At 34.6% G+C, this 25,224-nt stretch overlaps 1 protein-coding gene and 1 long non-coding RNA gene across 2 annotated transcripts in view; one reads left to right on the top strand and one right to left on the bottom strand.

Moving 5' to 3' along the window:
- LOC141576062 (uncharacterized) overlaps positions 1-25,224 on the bottom strand; it is a 44,968-nt gene that overhangs the window by 5,132 nt on the left and 14,612 nt on the right. Inside the window, exon 2 of the long non-coding RNA XR_012504293.1 lies at positions 2,660-2,709. This is a non-coding gene — a long non-coding RNA (uncharacterized LOC141576062). The remainder of the gene's footprint in view (positions 1-2,659; positions 2,710-25,224) is intronic.
- LOC141576048 (uncharacterized) overlaps positions 4,692-25,224 on the top strand; it is a 33,133-nt gene continuing 12,600 nt past the window's right edge. The window contains exons 1-7 of the mRNA XM_074358371.1: positions 4,692-4,710; positions 16,476-17,283; positions 18,764-19,249; positions 19,355-20,800; positions 21,612-21,675; positions 23,035-23,102; positions 25,066-25,197. Coding sequence (XP_074214472.1) covers positions 4,692-4,710; positions 16,476-17,283; positions 18,764-18,833 — 897 coding nt within the window. The 3' untranslated portion in view covers positions 18,834-19,249; positions 19,355-20,800; positions 21,612-21,675; positions 23,035-23,102; positions 25,066-25,197. The remainder of the gene's footprint in view (positions 4,711-16,475; positions 17,284-18,763; positions 19,250-19,354; positions 20,801-21,611; positions 21,676-23,034; positions 23,103-25,065; positions 25,198-25,224) is intronic.

The raw sequence follows: 25,224 nt of genomic DNA, 5'->3' as shown, positions 1-25,224 counted from the left end.
TCTGCACAGCAAAGGAAACCAGAAATAAAACAAGAAGAAAACCTATGGAATGGGAGAAAATTTTTGCAAGTGAAACCGACAAAGGCTTGATCTCCAGGATATATAAGCAGCTCATATGACTCAATAAGAAAAAAATAAACAACCCAATCCAAAAATGGGCAGAATACCTAGACAAGCAATTCTCGAAGGAAGACATACAAATGATCAATATGCACATGAAAAAATGCTCAATATCGGTAATTATCAGAGAAATGCAAATCAAAACTACAATGAGGTATCACCTCACACCAGTCAGAATGGCCATCATTCAGAAATTGTGATTCTTAATACACATTAATGAGAATAACAGTTTTTAGATGCAGTTCATTTATGCAACACATCTTTCTATTTTTAGCATCTAGGTTTCTTTAACCTTAATGCATTTTGATTTCCATTCTTTGTAATGATGAAACATTGCAGATTTAAATAAATTTACATCAGTGTTTTTATTATCTGTTAAGTTTAAAACACCATAAACAAAGCCTCTTTTTTCCCTGTCTACTTCACCTTCAAACCTCCTGCCCCTCCCCAAAAACATGCATACACACACACACACACACACACACACACACACAGAGTCATCACTCTCTCTTTTTTTCTCAATTGTGTCAGCAACATGCCATGGATATAGCAAACATATTTCTTGGTTGGTCTTTTTGTGAGTCTGAATGAGGTTCTTATGCATCTGTAAGTGATTGATTAAAAAGAAATTTTTGATTTCATAGAAAAAGTGGTAAAATGTTTTGGAAAGTCTTTCAAAATAGCATTCCTAAACTTGAAGTGGAATTTTGACATTTTGGCATTTAACATTTTAAGTTTTATCCATTTATTAAGCAATTTAATGTGTTTTTGTCACCTGGCCTTTTCTGTCTTATTCATATATTTCCAGATGGTACAAATTTCTTCCCCAAAGAAAGTTCATAATGGCAAGAATCTTAGTTATATTCTTGATTTTGTGTTCTGTAAGGTTTTATTGAACCATACAATTCTAATAGCATCTTTTTTCTTTTTTGGTGGAAATGGGAGAATAAAAAATCATTTGTATCATTATAAGTCAAATACTACTTTCTTTCAATAATTAAATATTTTAAGTAAACTGACCTATTAACAGTTTAACTTTTTAATTTTTTCTTGTTCATTTCCCACCATGAAAATCCCTAATTTTTAGCACAGTAAGCAAAATTTCCTTGGGTGACTAGATCTTAGAAATTGGAAAATGCATTTGCTCAGGCAATAAGGGCTTTACTATATCAACATATTTCTGCCATGCTTATAAAATCTTTAAGCTGACACCTTTGGGAAGATTTTAATTAATTACAAAATGTCAATTAATTGATGGAGTAAAATGAACAAAGGTAACATGGAACAGATTTAGCAGTATACGAAAGAGTTGGATATCTTCAGTCTATGCTTGATAGAAAGTTCTAATTTCCCTATCTTGAGAACAAAGGACACTGGACTTAGACATCTGTTTCCAATTTTGCTGTTAAGGAGATTTGGGCCCAGGTAGGTCACTTAACTGATGGACATCTCTTTTCTCATAAATGAAAGGACAGGATCAGAGTAGGTAATTTCTAAAATTCTTTCCAGCTCTAATATTTTATTTTTTTTGTCAAAATCTATCAGCCTCAGTGATACATGTTGTCAAAGACTAGAGATATAGAGAATGATGATGATGATAATGATAATTTTGATAATGTCTAATATTATTGAGTGTTATATGCCTGCATTTGATTCCCTAATTGTTCTAATAGGGGAATATTACTGCCTTCCATTTTATTAATGAGAAAATTGAGGAAAAGATAATTTAACTAATATGACCAATATCATAAAGCCCTATGCCAAAGTCAATTATTTCAAATATTAAGCTTTATGGAAAGAATATTATCAGTGTTCATCAGTATCCTTTCTGTGCACCAGCAAGACTACATTATTTATCCACTTGAAGATCATTAAGGTCATGTGATTAGCTTTGTCCAATGGCCATGAGTCAAATTTACATGTATAAATTTTGGCACAAAGCATGGAAAAACCAGCAATGGCTCTGCAGGTGCCTCTTTTTCTGAGACGCCCATCAGGAGGCAGTAAGCTCCATATGATGTTGCTTCAAGATGGTGGTACTTTCCTTGTATTCTGAATCACTGAGTTGCTGGTTGTGGGACAGTTCATCTTGCTTCTTATCTGGATACAGACTTTGCTAGAGTAAATTCTAAATCTTTGTTGTTTAATCCACTGAAATTTGGATTAAATCCACACACACACATATATGAGGACATTTAGCCTATATACAAAATCAGGACATTTTCATCTTCAATGAAAGTTAAGGGCATGAAGCTTTGAAAGTTTTCCATGTTATCAATTATACCAGTATTTCCTGATATAACCAGCCACCTGGTAGTTAGCATTGGCTACCATGAAAACATTCTTAAGCATGAATCATTCTCTCCTGCTAGATTATCTCCTTTTTTCTCACTTCTATCTCTCTTGAAACCTCTTATTCCTTGCTCCCAACTTCTTTTTTCAGTAAATACATACCTTAACAACTCCTCTTTTTTTTTTGGAAATACTCTTTCTTTCAAGATTGAGAAATAGTATGAAATATTTGATTTTCAATACTGACGTTTAATAGCAGTGTGATCTCATCGAAGTTATGTCTCAGTCAGATTCAATCTGAAAATGAAAACAAATATGAGTATTATGTGAAAAGGGGTTAGATATGTGATAGCACTTCCCCAAATTGTGTGTATTGCTGGGGTCATAAATTTCTAAAAGGGAGAATTGGAGGCTCATGGAAAAGACAATAACCAACCCTTTGAAGTAAAGCAGTTTGGGCTGCCCAAGTGGGTCTGCAAAGGAGACCTGGTGCAAAAGATTATGGAACACTGCTGTCTCCACATATCTGTTGGGTCTCAGTAGCTCTTGGTCAGCAAGATTTTCATTTGGGAAGATGATGTGGGTGTGGAGACAAAGACAGCAAGAACTAGCTAGAATCCACATGTATCTCTTTGTTACTCGTACCTCTAAATTAACAGATTTCAGATGAGCTGCTTTATTTTCCCCTTCCAAATTTGTAAAAAGAATTTCTTATTTGGGCCAGTTAACAAACTATCATACAGGATAGGGGATTCTTGTAAACTATTCTAGCTTAGCCAAGATGACAGTATAAAAAAATTGCTGCAAGTCAATTAATTTTCCTGTCCTTTAATTTCTTTATTTCTAAAATGTTTGATTTTGCTTCAGCAACTCAGTGTCATAGTTGTTGGAATCACATGTGAATATACACTGAAAATTACAATAATGATAAAAATTATTGTTGTTTCAAAGTAATTGTGACAACATATTTTAAAATGATTTGCCTAAACACATCAATCTGTGAAAATAAATATTTCATACATTTTAAAAATAGAAGCCTCTTGAAACAGTGTGGGCTTAACTTGTCTTGTGTATATCTGCTTGTTCTATAGTCTATGATTGTAGATTTCAAATTTTTACAGTGCAGTATGCACAATTTACATAAAAAATTCAATAATCATCTGTTAACTAAATCCTTACTTGTGACTTATAAGATAATAAATTAATAATTTAATGTTCATTACACATACTGACAAAGAGGTGGATAGCTTACAAAATCTATTACATGGAATTCTGAAGTTCTTGTACTACCAAGAAAATTATAAATATAGATTTGAATTTTATGTAACTGCTGCTCTGATAAAATTAGTTGGAAGGAAATTCAGTGCTTTGAGTTTTTAATAGTTATGATTTTTAATACTTATTTACTTCAATTTTAGCTAATGAACAGTGGAGACCAACACACATTTAAGCTGGTAATTTCTACTTCTGGCCAGAAACACATAGGAACTGTTTATAAATAAATGCAAATGCCATTAATGTATAGATTTTTAAAGTTCTACTATATTTTTCTTGGAAATGAAGAGAACTTTCAAAATTATCTTTCTTAATCCTATCATTTGATAGATAAAAAAAGAAAATTACCCAGATAAAGTAAGAAAAATTATATAGATCATAAATAAACTTTTTATAAGTTACTGAACTTTTCATGTGCCTGCTTTATTTTATTATTGCTTTTTGTAATACAACTGACTACTTACACCAACCACCAATTGGTATATATGTTACCAATTGTGCACATATTTCTATGATTCAGTCATACAAATGTTGATTATGGTTTGTTCCAAATTCATTTGGATTTGCAAACCTAATCATAACTAAAACAACTGAGGAATTAGAAATTCATTTTAAACAAAAATCAAAGGAGACCTTGCAAGATACTATCCCAATCAAACCTATGGCCCTATTGCAGAAAACAGATTTTAACAAATCTGAGCTAGGCCTTGTTATGTACATGGTATATAGACTGAGGTTCAAACCACAGTGCCTGATGTTGGGAGTATGTGGTCTTATTAAGATAGTGAAAGACATGTAGTCAGTAGTTACAGAGCAGTGCAAGTATTTGACAATGACTGTTTCATAGGAGAGGCAGTGAAGAATTCATTTCTGTGTTTTCATCAGAGACAGAGTTCAAAACAATGACTTTGGTCCTAAACTTAGGAGATTTTATACTACAATAAATAGTAGTAAGGAGGATGTGTGGATACATTGTGTTGTGCAGTGGGGGCACACACACACACATGCCTGTTGTGGGCAAAGGTATGTGTTATTGGCAGGGTTAGCTCATTTAGCCAATACTAAAAACAAGGGGTGGGACATAGATCCCAAGTGACTTTGTGATTTTTACTATTAATAATTCTAAAGAAAAATACTGGCAAAATAAGTAAAAATTACAGAGTTTTTCTAGTTTTTAAATCCAAAATCTGTTTATTTTTTCAAGCTACTGTTATTCTTAGTGAAGGGGAATAACAGTTCCTGCCTTTTACAGTGAAGGAATAAAGAGTATTCATGATGTGACTTTTCATTAAAATATGAAATTTTCCATCCTAAGGTCCTCAAAAATGAGTTATTCTACCCTGATCAAAAATGGTCCTCTGGGCATTGGCTCATATGGGATAATTTAATGGAATTTCACATTCTGTAATTGAGACTATATGTTCATCTAATGATGCCAAGCATATTTTAAAAACCCCTCAATGCTGAAGTTTCAGTCTCCTGCCATGATTGTTCATACCTCTCAGTTGATTAGTAATTCTAAATGACAATGCAAATCAAAGTGAATTTTCATATTGTGTTTACACCATTAGTGAAAATCTAATTAAATATCTAATAATTAATGCAACTCCTTCCAGGAGAGTTAATACATTAGAGAATGTCAATGGGGAATATCCAGTGGGAATATTACCTTCATTGTTGTGTTTCATATTGTGAATTGAGTGAATTATAGTGTATATTATATTTTATATGCATATTTTTTAAAAACTGTGTGGGCAAGACAATCCAGTTCTTGGTACAGTAATGTAACTTTCTTTTAGTTGGACATTATTATATTGATGTCTTACACCAGGTCACCCAGTCAGCTTAGCTAGTAAACATTTAGAGAGTGCCTAATACGTGACCAGCACTGTGTTAAATGTTAGTGATATAGAAAGTGTTAATATAGAGACCTTTTTCTCAAAAGGATCTTTTCTTAAATTACTAACCATTATAATTAACTTAAGCTTCTAATTTTCAGTGGGGAACTTTTGAGTGGAATTCAGAGAAGGTTATGGTGTGTATTAGAATATCCTTTGGCATTCTATTTCCACATGAGGAGTATTTATCTTCTCCTACTTTTGGGCTTGAACTTGTAACTTGCTTTGGCCCGTAGGCTATCAGCAGATATGATGTGATGCAAGCCAAGGCTTGAAATGTGCTTATGCACTGGGCTTTCTGTCTTGTACTCTACCTCTACCATGAGGACATGCTGAGTAGACTGATTGGCCTCAAACAATTCAAAGGCACTTAAGATTAGACCTGAACTGAACCCATGTCCTGGAACTAAACCTAAGTGAGGGCATCAGAGTTCTCAGCAGAGCTGGCCCAGTGGGTCAGCAGTTTGAGGTAGAACCCCAGATGAACAATTAGTCAGTGCATAAGAATACTTAGCTTTATAAGCCTCTAAGCTTTGGGATGTTTTGTTGCAGACCCATAGCTGACAGACACAAATGAATCTGTGGTTTATAGTGATTGCAATAACAGATCTGTTTTTCTTTTTAGATCTTGTATTTAAAAATATTTACAAGAGTATAAATATGTGTTCTCTGTTTTAAGGAAACAGAGGCTTCATCATTATTTAACTATAATTTAAGAACCAAGCAACAAAGGCAGAAACAGTGAAAACATCAATGGTATAAATGTAATAATATGAATGATTCTATTCTGCCAAATGTATCCATGACAATTTCTTAAGTGATCATCAAAGTATAGGCAAATTATTCTCCTCGGAAGGCCCTGTAAGCTCCCTGTGTAAACATGGAAGACAGTGATGGAGTTGCTTCTTGATTTAAAAAAAAAGTTGTGTCAGCGTTTTTAGGTAATTTTTTAGAGTTGTGTTTGTGTTTCATCTGAGTTGTCTCAAAAAATGACAAATAGGCAACATAAATATAAAAATTCAAGGACACTAAGAGAAAGAAATATGTGCTAGACTTAAAGCCATTAATATGCAATTGTTAACTCCTTAAAATAAAGCACACTCTTATTTTATATTATACACCTCTAGTCCTTAGAGCTATGTCTTTCATGATGTTGGTATATCATGTATGAGCAATAAATAGTATTATGTGACTCAAACAATGATCACACATAAATATATTACTAATGAAAAGTTAAATGTTTAGGGACCTTTGTATTGTTAGTCCTTGTATAAGTTACTAAATTTACTAAAACAACCTTTTCATGTACATATGTACATTAATAATAGAAAGTCATCTGGCATAAATTAACTGTATTTTCAGTGATTATAGTCACACCTCAAATCTCTGGAAGCAGTTATTTGGTACACTTTGACATGGACCTTTTAAAAACTAGATTAAATTATTAGTAACTGTAAAATCTCTGACAAGAAAATGCTTCTTCTAGCACATTATATATAAATATAAAATTGAAAGAAGGACGTACCCTCCTGTGAGAAAAGCAAATGTAAATATCCAGTTGTGTGGATTAGGTGAAGCAAGGCCCTAGCGTTCACTCTACATACTTTTATAGTGGGTGTTTTTTCACCGTGACTCTTTCACCTCAGGTTGACTAAATGTGACTTGTTCACAACTCAAAATTTAAATAGTTTGAGCTCATGTACGCCTTATGAAAAAAGCGAGATTCAGCATTGCATATTTAACTCTTAAAGTGTAAACTGTCTCATATTTACTATCACACAAAATAACAGAACAAAAATAGGTAAATACAGTAGAAAAATATAAATCTGTAGGCAAAATTGACCTGTAAAAATAAATGGGATTATTCCAACAATGCAAATTAGTTTGCCTGTATACAATAAATTAATGTAGTATGGCACATTAATAGATTACAAAACTACAAGGGGAAAAGCAATTGATCATTTCAGAAGATGCAGAGAAAATACGTGATTAAAGTCCAATACTGGTCCTAATAAAAAGCTCTTAGAAAACAAGAAATGAAAGAACTTCTTTATTCTGACAAAGAATACCTGAAAAAAAAAAAAAACAAAGTAAACTATTGTGATGAATACAAAAAAGGTAAAAACATTAACTTCAAAATTAGAAACAAGTTAACAATAACCTCTATGACCTCTTCCATTCATCATTGTAAGGGAGGTACTTAAGACCTTAGTAAGAAACAGAATCAAGTGTATTATTTACTAGAATCTGAATGAAGTAATCTAAACTGTTTATGTTAAAAAAACCAAAAAGATAGGTATAAAAAGAGTAGTTTTCAGAGACTTAGTATCAGGTGTATTTCTATGCCTAGAAACAAAATGTTAGAAATGCAATAAACAGATACAATTTTAACCACAGAAAAATATGAAGAAAAGAAATTCACCAAATAAAAGTCTTGCATGCCATCCAAAAAAAAAATATGACTGTGTGGAAATGCATTAAAGATACAAAAGTAACTGGATAAATATAGCTTCTTCATGAATATGGAAAGCCAATATCTTAACCATATAAAATCTTACCAAAGTGATTCAGATTTAATCTCTATGATTAAATTCTGGCAGAGGTTTGAATGGTACTCAACAAACTTACTCTAAAATTTATATGGAAAAAGACACAGCCAATAATAGTCAAGTTATTCTTGAAGAAAATTAGGTGAGTGTAAATTCCAGCCATAAATATTAGCCAGTAACACTTAGCAGAAAAGATAGAAAAACACACAAATGTGAAACTTTAAGTTTAAGCTTTAAACTTTAATTACAAGAGATGTGGTGTTGGGGCAAGGAATAGCGACTTTATTTGGAAAGCTGGCAGACCGAGAGGATGGCTGACTAATGTCTTGGAGAACCATCCAGATCCAGTCACAATACAGGCTTCTTTTATACAAAACAAAAACAAAAACAAAAAACAAACAACAAAAACAAGGGAGGGTGTATGGTTGGTTGTTGCAAACTTCTTGCTGTAGAAATTCTTTGTTCTTACAGCTGTCCATGTGGGTCAGTTCATGGTGTCCCTGTAAACCTCCAACAAACAAGTGTTATTCTCTATTCTGCAGCTTCTTATCTTTATGTGAGTGCAGAGCTAGCAAGACTAAGCCTAGGAAACAGGGCACAGTGGTCAAAACTAAAGGAACAGATCTAATATAGAGTCAGATTTGTTCTCCTCTATTACATTAACTTCAGAAAATTATAATATCCTTATAAATTAAAGGTGTACACACACGAACTCCAGCAATTTTTTTCCTAAGTTACCTTCAACCTTCTGCATGTGTTCTGTGTTCACCAAGATAAATATACAAGTATGTTCATAACATCATTGCTTATAGTAATCAAACATTGTAAATAACTCAAATATCCACTTTTTGGAAAATGGATTAATGGAGTAATTTCTAAGTTGCATTCTAAAAATTTCAGTTTTATAAAAACTAATAATTCTAAATATAAAAATTGTAGTAAAGTGAATGTTTTGGGGGAAATTGAACAAAAATATAACATTTAATAAATATAAATGGCAACTTAAACTAAATGATATCATTTTATTGATATATATGTGTGTTCAAGAAATTATAAAGAAAAGCAGGAGAATGCATTTTAAAATCTCAGGATACCTCCATAGTGAAGAAAGAGAGGTAAATAGGATAAAAATAAAAAAACATTAGGGGCTTTAATAATAAAGTACATGCTTTAGTTAATTTCAAAAAGAAGGTTCATAAATTTCAGTTAGCCAGACAATTATCCACTTTTGTTGTTTAAATTTTATCTTACTTATGTTTGTGAAAATTGTACAACTTTAGCCTTATGAAATTTGTGGACACTTCCTTTCTGACTTACTACATAGTTACTTTTTGTCATTTTTATATGTACCTTTAAAAATATATATTCTGTGAGGTGTACAAATTGTTAGACAAAAGTTGGAAACTCTATAAGAAAATCCTCTCTATACTTTTTTTGTCTAATTAATCTAGAAAGTTTCAAGGGATTTGTTTGTTTTTATTACTGTAAATCCTCTCACTTTAATTTTGAGTTTCTCAATATCCCGACATTCTTTTTTATCAGTCTACCCTATATCTACATATATGAGAGGACCAAGACCCTGATGCCACAATCATTCTTCCCAGAGGAAGCCCATGTCCTGGGATCTATAGGACCCAGCAGCATATATAAATATATATTTATCTACACTGGCACATTATAATCACTCATAATTACCTTTGGACTCACTTTTGGTGTTGAATACTCTATATGCCTGGACAAGTGTACAATGGTATTTATCCATTATTACAGTACCACACACAATTGTTTCACTGCCCTAAAAATCCTCTGTGCTTTACCTAATCAATCTTCCCTTTCTCATAACACTTAGCAATTTTTCATCTTTTTATTATCTCCATAGTATTGTTTTTTCCAGAATATCATGAGGTTGGAACCATATAATACATAGCCTTTGTAGATTGGCTTCTTTCACTTATCATTATACATTTAAGGATCTATATTATCTTTCTATGGCTTAATAGCTCATTTCTTTTCAGCACTGAATAATAATCCATTGTCTGATTGTACTATGGTTTATCCATTCTCCTACTGAAGGATATTTTTGTTGCTTCCATGTTTTCATAATTACAAACAAACCTGATGTAAATATCCTTGTGTAGGTTTTCATGTGGATATAGTTTTCAGCTCCTTTATGTAAACTGCAAAGAGTTGACTTGAAGGATTTTATGGTAAGAGCACATTTAGTTTTGTAAGAAACTGCCAAACTATCTTCCAAACTGTTTTAATCATTTTGTATTTCCATCAGCAATAAATAAGAGTTCCTGTTGCTCTACATCTTGGCAGGATGTTTGGTGTTGTCAGTGTTCTAGATTTGGTTAGTCTAATAGGTATGTAGTAGTAACTTCTCGTTTTAATTTGTAGTTTCCTAATGACATATAATGCTGAACATATTTTCATATGTTTGCTTGCTATCTGTTATCTTCTTTGTTGAGGTGTCTGCTCAGGTAAATTGCTCATTTTTTAAATCAGGTTGTTTAATGTTCTATTGTTGAGCTTTTTAGAATTCTTTGTATATTTTGGCTAATAGTCTTTTATCAGATATATTTTTTGCAAATACATCCTCCCAATCTGTGGCATGTCTTATCATCCTTTTGACAATGTCTTTTGCAAAGAAAACAAATTGTGATTTTTTTAAAAGTTCAGCTTTGAAATTATTCCTTTCGTTGATCATGCCTTTGGTGCTTTATCAAAAAGAAAAGTGAACAAAGTCAAAATATGGACTAGATAATCCTTTAAATAACAGAACCAAATTTCCAAAGATGGAGCAAAATACCATAATGTACCTATAATATAAAAACCAGTTAAAATGACTAGTTTCTTGATATAAAGTAGAAAATACATAAAAATATATAATTAGAAAAAATTTAACTACAGAATAATAACTATCAGGAAAAAACAACAAACAGGTTGTTTTTTATATAATATTGGCAAAACTGGATTAAAGAAGACAGCTTCTTGAAATTTATGTTTTGTAGAAAAGTCATCCTGAATTTTATATTCTAGAAATAGCCAAAATATTATACAAGTATGAAATAAATGAAGTTATCTTCAGTGATATAAAGAATGAGGGGTTTAATGCCTGAAAAACACATCTGAAGGAAAAACAAAAGAAAGTCACACAAAAAAATGAAAATAAATGAACAAAGTTTTATGTGGAAAACAAAATAGATAGTCATAAATAAATTAGTCAATAATACATATGGATAAGCCTAAATTGAGTCAATTTTCCTATTAAAAGACATTAAAATGCATAGATTCTCAGATATTTGGGGGGAATCTCTATGATATTTGCAAGAGGAACACTTAAACATGCTACAAAAATTATTGAAAATAAAATATGGAAAAAGAAACACCAGAAAGAAATACCTATTACTATAAAAAGTAGTTATATCAGTTTTAGATTTAAGCAACATAAAAGAGCAAGGGTAAATATATTGGAAATGTCATGTTTTATTTCTCAGTTTGGGTGGTAGAGTAATGGATATATATTTTATAATCATAACCTGTATGTATCAAATGTTTCATAATTTAGAAATGCAAATAAAAAAATATAATCAAATCTTACTGTAATGTAACAAATAATTAAACATTTTTTTGCATGTAATTCCTGGGTATTAGTTATGTGTGTGTATGTTATATATATGAATGTTTTTGTCCTAGAATCAAATTATGCACACAATTTTGCTCTATGAACATTAGACATTCTATATTGAGAATCCCTTATGGTTTTAAAAGACTTTAAATATAATTAATAACAAAGTAAATTTTTATTTGTGAAAACCATAAGAAATATAATTACTCAGCTTTACTGATGCTGTTACATTGTTTTTAATGCTTCACACTGGCATTTTTCTATTAAAATAACCATTCTAATATCACTTTATTTATGCATTTGGAACGACTTTAACTTTGTAATTAAATTCTCAAAAATCTTTAGTGAATAATATAGGTTATGAAATTTAGAGACAGAAAAAATATTACTCACAAGCCCATAATTAACTAAATTTAATCTTTGATATAGAGACTTCCAGAACGGAATCATTAAAAATATACTCAATATTGTAATCATAAATTTTGCACAGAAATTTTAAAATGTTTTACATATCCAAGAAATCATTAACTCTGTTTTCCTTTTCTTCTTTTTCCCCACTACTTATACCTGATATGGATCAGTCTTGAAGGGATCATCAAGAGGACATGACTGCTGGAATGTGTTTCACTTGCCTTCTCTGAAGAAGCCCCACCAAGTACTCAGCCTTGTGACAGTAATGTGCTTGTTGCCAAGACTACCTGGACAGTATTTTAAGGCTTCTATATAAACTTTTAAGATTCTGGTGGGGTTGCGAGGAGACTCTTGTGGCTGCTCAAGACAAGTCTCATAAGTAAGTTATCTTGCTGATAAGACCTGCCACCCACTAAACTGCAGTGCTCTGCTTCTTCCTATGGTCTCTCCTTCCCCTCCGTGTTGGACCAGTTCGTGGATCATCAAGCAGACTGGGCTGAAGTACATCCTCCAGCAATTCTCTCTGTGAAGATGTCTGGGTGTAAATTTTTTGGCATCCTTTTTATTTCTAGAAGTATATTTGGTTATCACTCTCACAACTGCTAATTTGTCCAGATGCATAGTTTTAAGCTTAGAGTGACTTATCTTCCATTCATCATGATGAAAATGTCTCTCCTTACACAGATTCATTATCACGGTGGCCCAGTTTTTTTTTTTTTTTATTTCAATTCGAAATTATATAGGCAGAGGTATCTTTTCATCAATTGTGACATCAATGTTTTGAACAATTTTAATATACATGCTGTTTACTGAAATAAAATTGTATAACGTAAGAGTTGTGGGTTAAGTTTTATTTGGGGCTAAATGAGGACTATAATCTAGGAGACAGCACCTCAGGTGGCTCTGAGGAACTTTTCTGAAGAGGCGGGGGAAAATCAGTATTATATATGTAATTTTAGTGAAGGGGAGTATGTGCAGTCAAACACACATTGAGTTCTTTTGCCAGTTATGAGGAGCAGACATCACTGTTAATGAATTTAGTGCTCTTCTAGATATAAGGAGATGCAAGAATTGGGGCTCATAAAATTTTCTCCTGAAAACATCTATCTGAATCTCTATTTTGTCAGTTTTCCCACAGCACAAAGTGCCCCATTCCTAATCTCCACCGTGAACTTTCAGGGAGTGTTGGAGGTCAGCGGCTACAGTGGCTTGTGATTGGTTACAGTACCAAGCAGAGGTAGATGGCAAATGGTATAAATGATTATTCTCCTTAACATTTTTATTTGAATTATTTTTGATTACTTTTTTCTCCATTATAATTTTATATTTTACTTGAAAATATAAAGACTTATGATTGATAAAAATTCACTGTTAAATCTTTTATTTGTAAATATTAGAAAAGAAAGTTATTTTTGCTATCTCAACTTTTTTATACATTTTCTTTTAATTGTATCTGTGTTATTAACCATATAATAATCAATAATGCAAATTGATATAAAGTAACATGCATTTACAAAATCAAACAAGTTAGACTGAAATATCATTTTAAGAATTATTTTTATTTATTGGCATTTATTTTGAAATATTTTCAAAATAGACATGATCCTCACTTTGTCTACCTGTAGATTCAATACCCTTTAACATAGCATTTATATAATCTTGTCTTACTTCTTACATTTTAAAAAATGTATCCTTTTCTTAGTACTTACTATTTTTTTTTAGGATAAATATATAGTTACCATTCCTTCTGATTCTTTGAATGTCTTAGTATTACTTTGGCTTAACTACAAACATAACAACCTTAGTGGTAACACAATTATAGAATTATAATATTTTCCTCAAAGCTTTATAGCTATTTCCATAATATATTGTGGCTAGTCAGTCTTTAATAGAAGAAGACAAGGCTATTCTTTGTTTTCTCTAGAGAAGTAATTTTGTTTATATTTTTTTCTGGTCCACTTTTAAATTTAACATTTTGAAATAGATATAGATAAATATCTATTTTGCATTATAATTAAGCTTTAAACATGGTATATTCTTTTACTTATGTTGATATGCCTATTTCCCTGCCCTGGGAACAGATCTGGGTATCCAACAGTTTGGCACATTTTCTTGGTTGTTCTCTGCTAAGAGTCAGGTCATACCCATACTTTAGCAACTGCACTGGATGACTGAATTTCTAATGTTATTTCCTTCTTTTGAGCTGCAGTTTCATTAAATTTATGTATTATTTATTGTAGAAGCAAATAAAAGCTTATATTTATAGGTAAATGGCATAAGTTTTAGTGGAATGTGGAGGTCACAATACACATGTTTAGTTGATATAGATATTTACTCTAAATAATGATGAAATTTTTTGATGTTAAGTTGCCTTCCTGCTTTCCTTCCCTCTTCTTTTCTTTCTTTTTGATTGGTATTTTTTGCTCTAAAGTTTATTTTTTTGGCAAAATCTTATTTGAATTGACACAGAGATGAAGGATACACACACACACATAAATGTCTATATAAACTCTACTAAATAAATAATCATAAAATCCCTGTTTCTCAAATCAATTCAAAATATTTTAAGAATGCTGCTTTCCTTGAATTAAACTTAATTCTTCTCCTCACTTATTTATTAAGCAGCATTCCTTTGTCATGCAGTGACTATAGCCTTGTTCTTCCTGTAAGTAATTGTGTTTTATAAATTTGTAAGCAACCAGAGTGATTTCAGAATTTGTTAAAGATTTACAAAAAATTGACATGATCTTAACCACATGCTGCTATTGCCAATATGCCCTTTAGAGTGATGTTTTTACTAAAAGCAATGTCTGACTCCTTCACATTCCTACAATAATGGCCTTATTATTATACTACAAAAGATGACACCTTCAAACAAAAAATGTCTAACTCTATAACAATATTCCATGAATTCACTTATTACACAATATTAACAAACTGCTTAAAGAATGAATCAAAACCATATAAGATATTATTTCTCATGTATTGGAAAAAAATTATACGATGAAGTAAATTAAATCTAGTAGTGTGAAAACATTCTAAGCCTTTCTAATGATAAAAACTTTAAACATAAAATATTCTACTTCAAAAATGCTTTCAGAGATGTTATAAATGGTGAGAGGATGTATATATCATATATAGTTTTCTGTTTATGAATTTGATTATATTATAGCAATGGAACAGTGTAATATTAAATTTTAAAAAATGCATATCAATTGAAGATATAAATTAACCTCAAATTTGGGTTATAAATAATTTTATATTTAGCTTTCAGTTTTCTTTATGTGTTTTTATACAATTTCAGGAAAATAATTATCATATATAAATGTACACATCTGAGTCTTTATCTAATATGTCTCAATCTCAAGAGTTCTAAAACCCCTCGATTTCCTTCTTTCCTTCCTTCCTCTTTCCTTCTTTCCTTTCTTCTTTTCTCCCTTCTTTCCTATTCCTTTATTGGTAATTTGGGGTATAAAAGTTAATTGTTGGCAATATTTTATCAGAACTTTTAATGTGAATGAAGGATGAGAGATATATACATATATACACACACACATATAGTGATGATCCAACTTGGAATAAATATTCCCATATTTCTATGAAAAATTATGAATGCATTTAACTATAGTATGTTATTCCTTAACATTTTTCATAATATACAGTATATGTACTTACAACTTTATACTGTGAACTTAATTGTTTAATATCTACCTTCATGCATGGAAGAGTTTTTGTTATTATAACGTATACTTTAATAATGTGATAAAGGAGAATGACATGGTGTTAAGAAATTATGTTAATGTAATGGGCTTTATGAATTCACAAATTAGCTGAGCACTGAGAGTGATTGGAATTAGGCAAATCTCTTGAGGGGAGTAGGGCATTGATGTGTAAAAGATTATTTCTGAGAGTGAGAATAGCATGTGTATGGCCCTGTAGCCTGAGGGAACATAGTAAGTACGAGGATTGTAAGAAGTATATCTATGGTAATGATCATGAAGGTGAACAAGGAGTGATTTGAGGCAACTAACAAGGGTAAGGCCAAATATATAACAGTCAGCATATTACAGCAGGCTGTCCGGCGAGCCGGCCCTCCGCCCGCGCCGCGGGGTGGGCTAGCGCCCCGAGGGGGTCTCGGGCTCCCAGCCCACTGCCCCGCCTCCCCGCCACCCGCTAGGCGTCGTCCGGGGACGCCCCTCGCCGAGAGAGACCCTCAATCACAAGTCACCCCGCCCTCCCCACCCTCCTCGCCGTACCACGCAACCCCGACCCCGAACCGCCCTTCCGATCTCCCTGCAGTACCCCTCGCCCCTCGCCGGGAAGAAGTGACTCCCAGCAGCCGTGGCGGCTCTTTGGGCCCAAGGGGCGGGCGCGGCAGCCATTGGCGGAGGCCGCTGCCTCCGGCTGTCAATCCCGCGGCCAGGCCCCGCCCCACCGGCGGAGCGTGGCAGGACGCAGGGCCGCGGGGGCTGTCGGGACGGCTCCAAGATGGCCGCGCGCTTGGGGTCCGCACCTGCTGGCGGCCTCGAGCCCCGTTAACTGCCACCGCTGCTGACCGGAGCCGCCAGTCGGCCTGGCGACTCCGTGGGCTGTCCCCGCGGGGCGGGAGGCCGCCATGGCGACCCTGGAAAAGCTGGCGAAGGCCTTCGAGTCCCTCAAGTCCTTCCAGCGGCCGCCGCCTCAGCCACCTCAGCCGGCACCGCAGCCGCCGCCGCCTCACCCGGTACCGCCGCCGCCTCAGCCCCGTCAGCCAGCACCGCAGCCGCCGTCGCCTCAGCCGGCACCGCCGCCGCCGCCGCTTCAGCCCCCTCAGCCGGTACCGCCGCCGCCTCAGCCCCCTCAGCCGGCACCGCAGCCGCCGCCGCTTCAGCCCCCTCAGCCGGTACCGCAGCCGCCGCCGCCTCACCCGGTGCCGCCGCCGCTTCAGCCCCCTCAGCCAGCACCGCAGCCGCCGCCGCCGCCGTCGCCTCAGCCCCCTCAGCCGGCACCGCAGCCGCCGCCGCTTCAGCCCCCTCAGCCGGCACCGCCGCCGCCGCCTCAGCCGGCACCGCAGCCTCAACCGCCACCGCCGCCCGTCCACCGTGGGTCAGGAGCCGCTGCACAGACGGTGAGTCCCTGCGGGTCCCTCCCCAGCCCTGCGCGGGTCTCCGTCCCTCCCTCGGCCTCCCCCGAAGGCCCCGAGGCGGTCCGGGCCCCAGGCCTCTGCTTTCCCGGCTGCGAAACTCGGGAAGGGACGGGGCTGTGTTGTGATCCGAGGCCGCGCGTCCCGTTCGGCTTCCTCTGGGCCACTCCCCACCCCTCTCCTTCTCCGGGCCAGGTGTAACATTTTGTCTTCCCTTTTCAACTGAGGGTTTAAAACAGTGTTTCAGATAACTGTCAAAACGCTATGCATGCAAAACCCTAGGTTGACTTAAGGGAAGGAGTAGGAGAGAAGAGGGGAAGGAGCGAAGTTCACTGGTCACTTCTGTGGGGGTGGGTTAGATGGTCACAGTGGTGAACGCTTAACTGCTACATGGCCCCGTGCGCTTACCAGCATAGTCGTTACTGTTACTAACCCCGGACAGCACTGGTGTTAAGGAGGCATGACCACGGAACAGGTGCTCATTGAGCTTAATTTTACACAAACTAAGATTTCCACAGAATCAAGACAGGCAGTAAACGCCAGCTGCAGAGGACAGCTTGTGCAGGGTTGGGAAACAGCATGGCATGATCAGAACTTTAGTTTGACTGGCTTGAAATGTACAGGGAAAGGGAAACTTCACACTGATGAATCAGAGAGGAGATAGCTGTTTTTATTAAACTAAAATGGTTAAATGAGCCTTGTTGGTTAATGATTTGCCTTAGCAATGTGAATTTGGATTCTGCAAGTATTTTATAAGTTCTGTAAGAAGCTTGTTTTAAAATTTCAAAACTCTTAAGATATTAGAAGTTCAGTTTTATTTTATAAGAATTTTTTAAAAAGTGCTTATTTAACTCAATTAGAACTGAGTTCCTTTAACATAGACTTTATTATCTCATGTATTAATACCCTCTAGAGGTACACAGTGAAAAATGTGATTTATAAACAGACACATACAGACACAAGGAAAACAGAGTATGTAGCTTCAGTAACAGTTTAAGAGAAAAGTCAGAAACAGAAATTTTCCCTGGTCAAAATATCAAAAAAAGCACCTGGGGCTTATATCCTTTAATTGATTTGAGCTCTAAATGGACGAATACACAATTTTTTTTTTTAAATTGCTAAGAACAAGATTCTTTTTCACGTTGAATAATGATTTTGAAGTTTAAATAAATACCAACAATAGAGCTATGAGGGAGGAAAAATATAAAATACTGATTTTTTTTTTTAATCTCACCGTAAGGTGCATTCTTAAATACATAGGAGAGAACTGTCATGATTTGCGCAACTCGCTTGCAAATAGTTCAACAGTATTAACAATGATTGAATTTAGATGGTGGGCAAATGGGAATTTATCATCCTATTAAACAGTTTTCTGTACTTCTGAGACTTAGAATAAAACATTGGAAGGAACCTGTTAGACATAATGCTCTTTGTGAAGTAATTTGTTCCCTTTGTGAAATTCTAGGAAGGTTAAAATGCATGTTCATAACATCAAGAAAATCACAAGCATTTACGATGTAATCAGAACTACCTGAGGATCTGTGAAACTTGGTGAGTTGGTGGATTTTTTAAAATGTCTTAAAACATTTTGTTTTTACAAAGATTACAGGAGTAAGAGAAGATAAATTTTAATCAACTCTTAATATTTTTTTCCTGGTTGATGTGATATAATTAAATGTGGGGAAAAAAGGTAAATTCTAAAAGGAGACACTACCTTGATGGTTTTCTATGGAGGAAACTCAAGCAGGAGGAAGTTTAATTTAAAAACATAAATTACTGCTCTTTATAATACATTCTAAGTTGTCATTCTTTTGAATGCCTTCCTTTCCAAACAGGTGTGTTATTCTGGGAGATCATCAGGACTTCTGGGTATTTGGAGGTACTGACCTAACCAGTGGAACTGCTGATTTATAAGAAGTTGTCCAGAATTTTGGAAAACTGATTAGTAGAGGTAAATAATGTTTCCTTGGCAAGTGATGACAGAAAGTGACTTGAGTGAATTTTCCTTTGTTTTTAGGCAGATGTACCTAACCATGTATGTTAACAATGATTACAGGCTGGAGACCGAGAAGAACTACCATTTTTGCCAGCTGGGATGCAGAAAAATTTGGACTTCTGGGTTCCACAAATGGGCTGAGGTAACTAAGACAGAAAACGTATCTTCTTGGTCAACATGTATCTCAGGGTAATCACAGATGTGTTCCATTACCTGATATTGTTTTAATTTGGATAAATACTCAAGAAAATTTAAGAAATAGAGTTTGCTTTTGCTTTTACATCAGTTTGGTAAAACAGAACAACCTCTTAATTACTAAGTACAAACCAAGTTTTTCATTATTTTTAAAATATTTTAGTTTCTATTTGTATTTGTTTTGTGATAAGTAAGTAAAATCTGTAAGCTCAGAAAATAGTCAAACCTAGGAAGCTGCTTCTGACAAGTGAATTAGCTTATTGAAAATCTGATATAGATCCTTGGCATTAATTTTCAAGTTTTTACAGTTTCCTTGGATTTCTTCTATCTAGGAAAACAACATGCTCTTTTAAGATGACTATACTCTGATTATAGTCTCTCCTTTATGGATTCCGTACTAAATTGTAACCATAGGTATATTTTACCATTTACAAAAGTGCCTGATTGGGAAGTATAATACAATGATTTTGTAAATTGAATTACTCTAAAATTTCAAGGATTTATTTTTAATTCAATTATGATTAATTTTCATTTGTCACTGGCTCTTAATGCTTTATTTTAAAGTGTCTTTCATAGGCCCCCTTCTTTCGTCTTCTTCCCTTAGGCTCTCTGTCTAGTAACTCTAAGTTCTTACATGTTCATGGTAGGCTTGTGTGTTTTTTTTAAAGGCAGGTGCACCAAAAAGCACTTTCCTGTGACTATCCTGTTTTGTTCATCATTTATGAGTCCAAATTTTATAGAATTGATTTGAAGAATGTCATATCTTTCTTATCATTGTGTCTGGTTTTTAAAATGCTTTCCTTCTGACTCATTTCTGCATACTTTAAAATAATAATATGAATCAAATAAGTATGGGAATAAAATCACAGTTACTTGTATCACATTTGATTCCATGTATATTGCAAAGTCTTATTATTATGTTGGTGTTATGAACATGCATTTCATAATACACTTATTTACATGAATCAGATCTTATTCATTAAGGTCATTTACTTTTAGAAATATGTAATTTCTTGTGAATACATGTATATAGAAATACATGTGTCTTTCTATAATTTAAGCAGCTTAGAATACAGATAAAATAAATCCAAGATACAAGATAATATGCCTTACATTAATTTAAATTCATGTGAGTTAAAAGACAATTTGAATATTGTTTCCCATTTTCTACTAGCTTCTTGATCATATTCAGCAGCACATTTACCTTTACATATATTTAAGGAATCTTTTTTATTTCTACTGTAGCTCTGTCATAATGGAAACTCTGCAGCAGAATCAGCTGTCATCTATCCCGTGTGGCCAAGTGCAGAGGTGAGAATTCTCATTTGTGGGATGACCACTCACAGCTTTAAATGTTTTTACTGTAACTGCTCTTATAAGGTAGCAAGCTAGAGAGAGAGAGAGAGAGAGAAACAGAGAGAAGAAAAGAGTTCTCTCTGCATATTCCCATGTGTGTGATGGCATTAGTCTTCTTCTGCTGTATTTTTCTAGAATGTGTGTGCGTGTGTGCATGTATGTGTGAGAGAGAAATGTCTTGTCTTTGTCCTAATAGCCACTCTTCTCTCCCTCTAGTTTTTTCTCTATCCTCCCCTCCTTTCTTTTTCTTTTTCATCAATATCTTCTCTTTCAAAAAATTCTTGATAAATCAAATTTCCAAGTTCCTCACTTTTAATATGGTAAAGTTACTTGGATCCCCAACGTCAAGGGATCTCATACTTTAATGTCTGTAAGGATTGCCAGGGACACCTTTTAAAAGTACAGATTTCCAGGCCTTACTTTGAGCAGTTCTCTTCCAGTAGATCCAGGGTGAGGCTGAGCATCTCCGAGCCTTCCCCCTTCATATTATGGTGCAGGGGATCAGGGGCAGTTTTCCTCTGGGTCTCCGTGCTGTTGCTATGAAAAGTGGCTACAGCATCACTAATATTTTTCTTTCTTGTTTTAATTGCATTAATATTATCAAGCAGTTAATAGCATTTTCTTAAAATTATGGTCAAAGGCATAGGCGTTTGATTTATAATGGTATCTGCAAACCACTCTTTTACTGAATTAATTTGTTTGTTTTGCTTGTATTTCCACAATTGTAAATGCTGTGAGTTAAGTGACTGCTTTGCTTCAACTACAGGAGAATGTGAAAACACTCCAGGAGAGAGAGGTTGCATATATCAATGCAGACTCATACACAGAAGGTAAATTTTATTTCAGATTGTCATTAAATAGTATACCAGTATTTAAGTCTATCAACTCCAACTCATAAACTAGGATTATCCTCTTTCTGTGAGATGCCTCAATAATACCTCCATTTCTCCATTTTACCAGAGAGAACATTATTATGATTCAAATGAATCAATATGATTCATAACTAAGCTATTGATCCTAATTTCTTTAGAATATTTACCATTTGCCTATCTTGGATTACTACTTAAAACTTTAGTACTTTTGACATTCTTCCTGTGGAGCTATTTTTAAAAGTTGGGGTAAAATATTTCATACAGAAATAGTTCCTGTATGTATTGGACCAACTCTGAAATAAGCACCCACTACAGACTTCCTTTTGACCCTGACATGTGGCATGTGCATCTGTAGGCTTTCATCATATTATGGTTATTTCTAGGTAAGTGTCACAGGACACATGTTAGTTACTGACATGCTCTAGTCTAAAGTCTTGATATTGAATTGAATGAATGAATAAAAACATGAACATTATGGCCTTACCACTTCCTTTGCCAAAGACCCTTAGGTACTGCTGCCGTAATGAGCAATGGCCCTTACTGTTACTGCAGGAGCTGCGGCCTTAGCAGCAGAGTCTGCCTCTGCAGTCTCCTATCCCGAGTGTGTGCTGCAGCCTCTCTGGCTCCTGAAGAGTTATTTCCACCTTGTGTTTTAGTTTTAGCCAGACTGTTTGTCTGTCTGTCTATTTATCTACCTACCTATCTATCTATTCTAAAATCTTATTTATTTGTTTTTACTGAAGTACATTTGATTTATAATATTAGTTTCAGGTGTACAGCAAAGTTACACAGTTATATACATATACATATACATATACATATACATATACATATACATATACATATACATTTTTAGATTCTTTTCCATTATAGGTTATAATAAGATGCTGAATATAATTCCCTGTGCTATACAGTAGGTCCTTGTTGTTTATCTGTTTCATATATAATAGTGTATATCTGTTAATCCTGAACTCCTAACATCTCTCTTCCCTTCCCCCTTTCTCCTTGGGTAACCATAGTTTCTTTTCTATGTCGTGAATCTATTTCTGCTTTGTAAATAAGTTCATTTGTATCATTTTTTTGTTTGTTTACATTCCACATATAAGTGATATAATTTGATATTTGCCTTTCTCTGTCTGACATACTTCACTGAATATGATAATCTGTAGGGTCCACCCTATTTTTAATTCTCCAGGAATGATGCCTTCAATTTGAAATCTGTTATATCTTGTTTATAATTAGAAAATAAAGTTAGAATTAAATACAGGTTTGAAGTCCATTTGGAGGTATTAAAATACTCTCTTATTTATCTTGCAGGCAATTATACCCTCAGAATTGACTGTACACCTCTTCTTTTCCAGTTGGTATATAAACTGACAAAAGAGGTATGTAAATAGATCTGTCATAATGTTTTCTGATGAGTAGATAAGTCAATAACTTTTGTTTTCTAAATTACTAATATTTAAACTGGTGACAGACATAGCTGATTTGTATAAATAACAAATCAGAACGAGCTTTAATACACTTCTTATGTGACATAACTATGAGAACAGTAGTGCTAGTCTCTGTTCTAATAATAGTTCCTAATAATTGTATACATTTGTTAAAATGTGCAGGGTCTGTTGTTTCATGGGGCAGAGTCTCTTTGATGTAACAGAAAGAATACTGAGCTGGGATGGGGAAGCCTTGGCTGTGAAGATTGCCTTGGCTATTCATTCATTCATTCATTCAGCAAGATTTTACTGTGTGGTTACTATGTATCAGGTCCTATGAAATGAATTCTAGCAGCAACAGTGATAAAAGGACAAAGTTACTGAATCCAAATACTTTGTAATCTAGAGAGGCCACAGACCTGTAAATGAGGACTCATACTTCACTTGAATATTGGATACTATATACAGTGGAGGACAGTTGCGGAAGAGAGAAGCTAAGACCCTGGGGTAGCTGGTGAGGTTGGAAAGCATTAGAAGGTGTTCACAGAAGGATTAGTGGTTAGGCTGTAAAATGGAAGGATGTGAAAGTGGGGAGAAGGTTTCTCCTCAGAGGACACAAGACCTAATAAAGACATGGATGTGTGAAAGAACATTTCCTGACCTCTGGGTAATGCAATATAACCTAAATGTAAGGTGTTGGTGAAAAAGCTGGTAAGAAACGGGGCCTGACACATAGGCCTAAATGTTCATAAATCTGGTGATGGAGAAATTAAAGAATCTTTAACAAGTTTGTACATTATCATTTTTATTCATTAGAAAAATTACTCTGTATCAGTGCAGTGAATAGGTTAAGCTGTAGTAAGTCTAAAAGCAAAATGGAAATAATTCCACATACTTATTTAGCGCACAGGAATTTATAAATACTAGTTATTGATGTAAAAAGTACTCTGAAAATGCTAATGCACTCTAAATCTCTAAAAATTATGTGATCTACTCATTGAGAATATGTGTGCTTCATTTAAATAACCCCCCATTATAGAATTTAACTGTAGAAATGTTTCTTTCAAGTAGGTATCACTTAGATGACAGTGGGAAGTAGATGTCACATCTCTGTGGTCCTGTTTCCCAATCGCCCTTCATCTTGCCCTGTCCTTTTCACTGTTAGTGTCTTTAACATCTCATCCTCCCAAGTGAGCATCCTCCCATGCCCATCACAACTCCCACCATACTGGGAAGCTTAGATCCTTGATCCTTTTATTGAAATGTCCCATAAAAACATCTTATCTAAAAGCACGCTGTAAAGACAGCCCTTGTTGGGGAATCCTTCTCAGGAGATACACTTACACTCTGTCCTACAGAGGAGGCTCCTGCCTTTATAGGAGGGGTAGTAAGAATTTTAGGACCAAGAAGGAGAAGCTTAGGTCTATCCCCTTTGTACATTTATTTAATAAGTATTAAATGTGTAAGTGGTTACCATAATGACAGGATAAATCAAACAGAGATTCTGCTATTAGTGTGTTACCTGTGTAGCCAGGAGAGACTATGATCAAGAATTTTCAAATCCAAGATAGAGATTAAAATCACCAAAGTGAATACAGATAAAAGTGTGGGAAGCAAAAAACAAATATCTTAGTTTATTATTTTACATGTTGGAATTAAACAGCCTGCTTAATGGGAAATTGCAAATTTTTTTCCAATTTTAAAGCCTCTTTTATGTTAATTTGAATTTAATTTGCATGCCACTTGTATTAGATACAATATATTTGTCTTTCAGAGTTTTTGTTTTAGGTAGTTTTTTAACAGTTTAACTGGGAAATTAAAATGTATCTTTAGAAGTTACATTATCAGGATGAACTAATTAATTGTCCAGAAGAGAAGAGTGAGATTTTATAATCTTTTTTGATTTGATTGTCAGTGGAGGAATCAGACATCATTCATCTGGAGAAATGCTGTTGGTTGCTGAGGGCTCAATCCCGAACTGGATGATTTGATTTAGAGACATTTGGCCCATTGGCTTCACCACCAATTCATCCATCTCTGAGTGAAGGTGGGAATCCTTCTATTTTCTACAAAT

Source organism: Camelus bactrianus, chromosome 35 (genome assembly GCF_048773025.1).
Source record: "Camelus bactrianus isolate YW-2024 breed Bactrian camel chromosome 35, ASM4877302v1, whole genome shotgun sequence".
In the NCBI taxonomy this organism is placed as follows: domain Eukaryota; kingdom Metazoa; phylum Chordata; class Mammalia; order Artiodactyla; family Camelidae; genus Camelus; species Camelus bactrianus.
This window is presented reverse-complemented; position numbering and strand designations above follow the sequence as displayed.